Source organism: Cyprinodon variegatus, unplaced genomic scaffold (assembly GCF_000732505.1).
Source record: "Cyprinodon variegatus isolate N-32 unplaced genomic scaffold, C_variegatus-1.0 Scaffold854, whole genome shotgun sequence".
Classification (NCBI taxonomy): Eukaryota; Metazoa; Chordata; class Actinopteri; order Cyprinodontiformes; family Cyprinodontidae; genus Cyprinodon; species Cyprinodon variegatus.
The window spans coordinates 106,583-109,660 of NW_015151307.1; the positions used below are offsets into that span (position 1 = coordinate 106,583).

The 3,078-nt window shown below is 46.0% G+C and overlaps 1 protein-coding gene across 1 annotated transcript in view; it reads right to left on the reverse strand.

Moving 5' to 3' along the window:
* Nucleotides 1-3,078, reverse strand: part of fhod1 (formin homology 2 domain containing 1) — a 59,479-nt gene that overhangs the window by 28,333 nt on the left and 28,068 nt on the right. Inside the window, exons 11-14 of the mRNA XM_015397342.1 lie at nucleotides 2,820-2,927; nucleotides 2,439-2,537; nucleotides 1,207-1,233; nucleotides 686-736 (exon numbers count right to left, since the gene is read on the reverse strand). Coding sequence (XP_015252828.1) covers nucleotides 686-736; nucleotides 1,207-1,233; nucleotides 2,439-2,537; nucleotides 2,820-2,927 — 285 coding nt within the window. The remainder of the gene's footprint in view (nucleotides 1-685; nucleotides 737-1,206; nucleotides 1,234-2,438; nucleotides 2,538-2,819; nucleotides 2,928-3,078) is intronic.

Here is a 3,078-nt window from a genome sequence, read left to right on the forward strand (position 1 = left end):
CCGGTCGAACCACGCGACTCTGCGGCCGCCAACCCATCACTCTGACCTTCGGTATTAATTAGATGTTCTGGATGGAGACGGACATGCGGAACTGACCGGGTTCTGGGTCGAGCTTTCAGTTCAAGAACAAATGCAGCAGGAAGTGAAACATCGATCCGTTTTCTGATCTGGGTTCGGGTTCTGTTGGTTCTGGATTTAATGCCGATCGGATCTGCTGGAAGCCAAACTGGACCAAGAGAAACCTGCTTTGTTCCTGATGAGGTTCTGAAGCTGAACTTTTGGGTTTCCTCCTGGAGACGGACAGGATTCTGCAGCAGCGGTTCTGGGCATGGCGCCGGTCCAGTTCTGAGGAGCAGGCCGCTGTTTGCGGCTGCAGTCGTCGCCCCAAAAATCACACAGCTGAAATTCTGATAAGTTTCTATTGTTCTGATCCGAACCACAGACACACAACAGACCTGGACAGAACCAGAACCCAGACAGGAGGGAGCAGAACCCACACCAGAACCGTTTAACACCTGTGGAAAACCGACCCGTCCACTTTGAAATCATCGCAGCGTCATCACCATCTGATCCGGAACCAGCACCAGCCTGACACACAGAACCACACCATGCAAGAAACCAACAGAACCAGCGGAGCCTCCCAGCAGCTCCCAGCATGCATTGGGGCTGCAGAGGCCGTACTTACTCATAATTCTTCCACACCGGCTTGGTCCGACTCGCGACATATTCCTCTGGGCTGCAGAGACACGACACACACACCTCACACACGGTACCACAGCTTCAGAACCACCAGGACGCCCTCTGGGCTCATCGCCGACCCGACGTCGGACAGAACCGGCAGGAGCTCAGCTGCATAAACTCTCCTCACAGACCCGAAGAAGCCCAAAGACCAGGAACCCGTCTCTGTTTGCACCTACCTGCTGCTTACAGGACTGAACTAAACCGCGCTGAGACAGACAGCGCCCAAACCGGTCAGAGCCCAAACCGGTCAGCGCCCAAACCGGTCAGAGCCCAAACCGGTCAGAGCGAAACCCAAGATGGAGGAAGATTTAACAGAACAGGAAGAACATCTGCATCCATTAGTTTGGTTCCCTAACTTCAGAATTAACACCTGAACTGGAACCAGAACCCAGAACTTTTTGCTTTGGTTTTATGCAGCTGAGCATCAGGAGGAGGAGGAGCAGGAGGAGGAGGAGGAGGACTTACCAGGAGTCTTCCTCAGTCTCCACTGAGCTGGTGGAGGAAGGAGGGAGGAAAGAAAGAGAGAAAGAAGAAGAAAAGCATTAAAAACGCTGTGATGGAGAGAGGGCCGAGAGACCTGCTGTTAGAGCAAAGAGAGAGAGGAGCAACGTGATTGGATGAGCTGGAGGAGGATCCAGTTTCTTCTGAGTTTTTCAGATGCAAATTTGTATTAAATGCAGTAAAAGTTGGACTGAGATCATTTCAAACTGTTTCACCAAAATCGATTCAATTAATTAATTAACAGCTGATCCAGATTTCACTTAAAATCCAGATAAAACGACGTAACCATGGAGATCCAGAAGATATCCAGAAAAAAAAAACACATTAAAAGAAAACTTTTGGAAACATCCTGTGTGAAAAATACAACTTCTTCTGGAAAATATGGAAAAATATGGAGTGAATTTTGTTTCATAATTGTTGTAAAACAAAGAAAAATGAATTTGTAAATGGAAAAAAAGAGCAAAAGGTCAAGATGCAGTTCTATTTAAAAAAAGAAACAGAAAAAATGTAATTTCTACTTATTTCTGTAGTTTTTTGTTCTTAAAATTTTTATCTGTAAAAACGGGTTTTTATATTTACAACAATAATGCAGCAAAACTTACTTCTATAAACAACAAAAGATTGGAAACAAACCAGAGATTTTTATCAATCCTTTCCTCTAAAAAATAATCAAACGTACATGAGCCACCTAAAACCAATCTAGATGATATAGTTCTGCTATTAACAACGAAATGAATGAGTAGAACCAGAAATCAAAGGAAACAATTAGAGTTTCAGAGAGAAAAATGATTGAAGGATTCAACAATTTTAAATCCAAATTTTTTGATGAAATAAAGATCCAGAAAGATTCACCAAAAACTTTGCAGAATTCAAGCTGCAGTAATCCAGAGATGAACCATCAAAAACCAGCAGAATCAAGATAATCTGGATTAAACCCAAAATGGTTTCAGAAAAATCCGGAAGTGAATCAGAGATGGACTGGATCTGAACGAGACGATCCCAGAAAGATTCAGGAAAAAAAAAAATTAAAGAACTGAGAGAAAAACAGGAAATAATCCAGAGTATAAATGGTTAGAAAAATCCCACATTTATCCATAAAATGTAGATTTTCAGCTGGTTCTGGTTGAACTGGATTCCAGTCACACCAGTTCTAGAAACGACCCAAAATAAACAAGTGTGAAAATCAGGAGACTCACTTTAGACGAGGTTTGGGCTCCGGCTGGATGCTGGGCTGCTCCGGGTTCTCCGGGGACGGTTCCTTTTCCTGAGGCGGGAGGTCCGAAGGAGGCAAGCTGCTGCACGCACGCACGCACACACACACACACACATACACACACACACACAATGAGCCAGGCACATATAGAGACCTTGAAGAATCCAATATCAGTTCATTTCTGCCAACTGGTTCTCTTCAAACCAAACATCATCAAATAAAACTAATCTAAATGAAAACATCTGAGTCGGTCTAATTGCAAAACCTACAGTGACCCTCTACCCTCCACATAATCTGCAGAGTACTGATCGGCCTGCAGGGGGCGCTGGGAGGCCCGTCTGAGGTCGGTCTCAGAGGTACAGACCTGCAGCCGGACGGAGGCTCCTCAGAGATGGAGCTGGTTTTGGAGAACAGCCGTGACTTCCTGCTCAGACCCAGAGCGGACATGTGATGGCTGAGGAAAGAGCGACTCCTAGTGGTCGACAGGCCCCACAGCAGGGAGACGGAGAGAGGAGAAGGAGGGAGACATCGGTGGTTAGAACAGGGACAGCAAACCCACAGTAGGACACCCAGGAGCAAAGGAGGAGAACCAGCAGAGGGGGGCAGGTTCTGGTTCCGGTCCC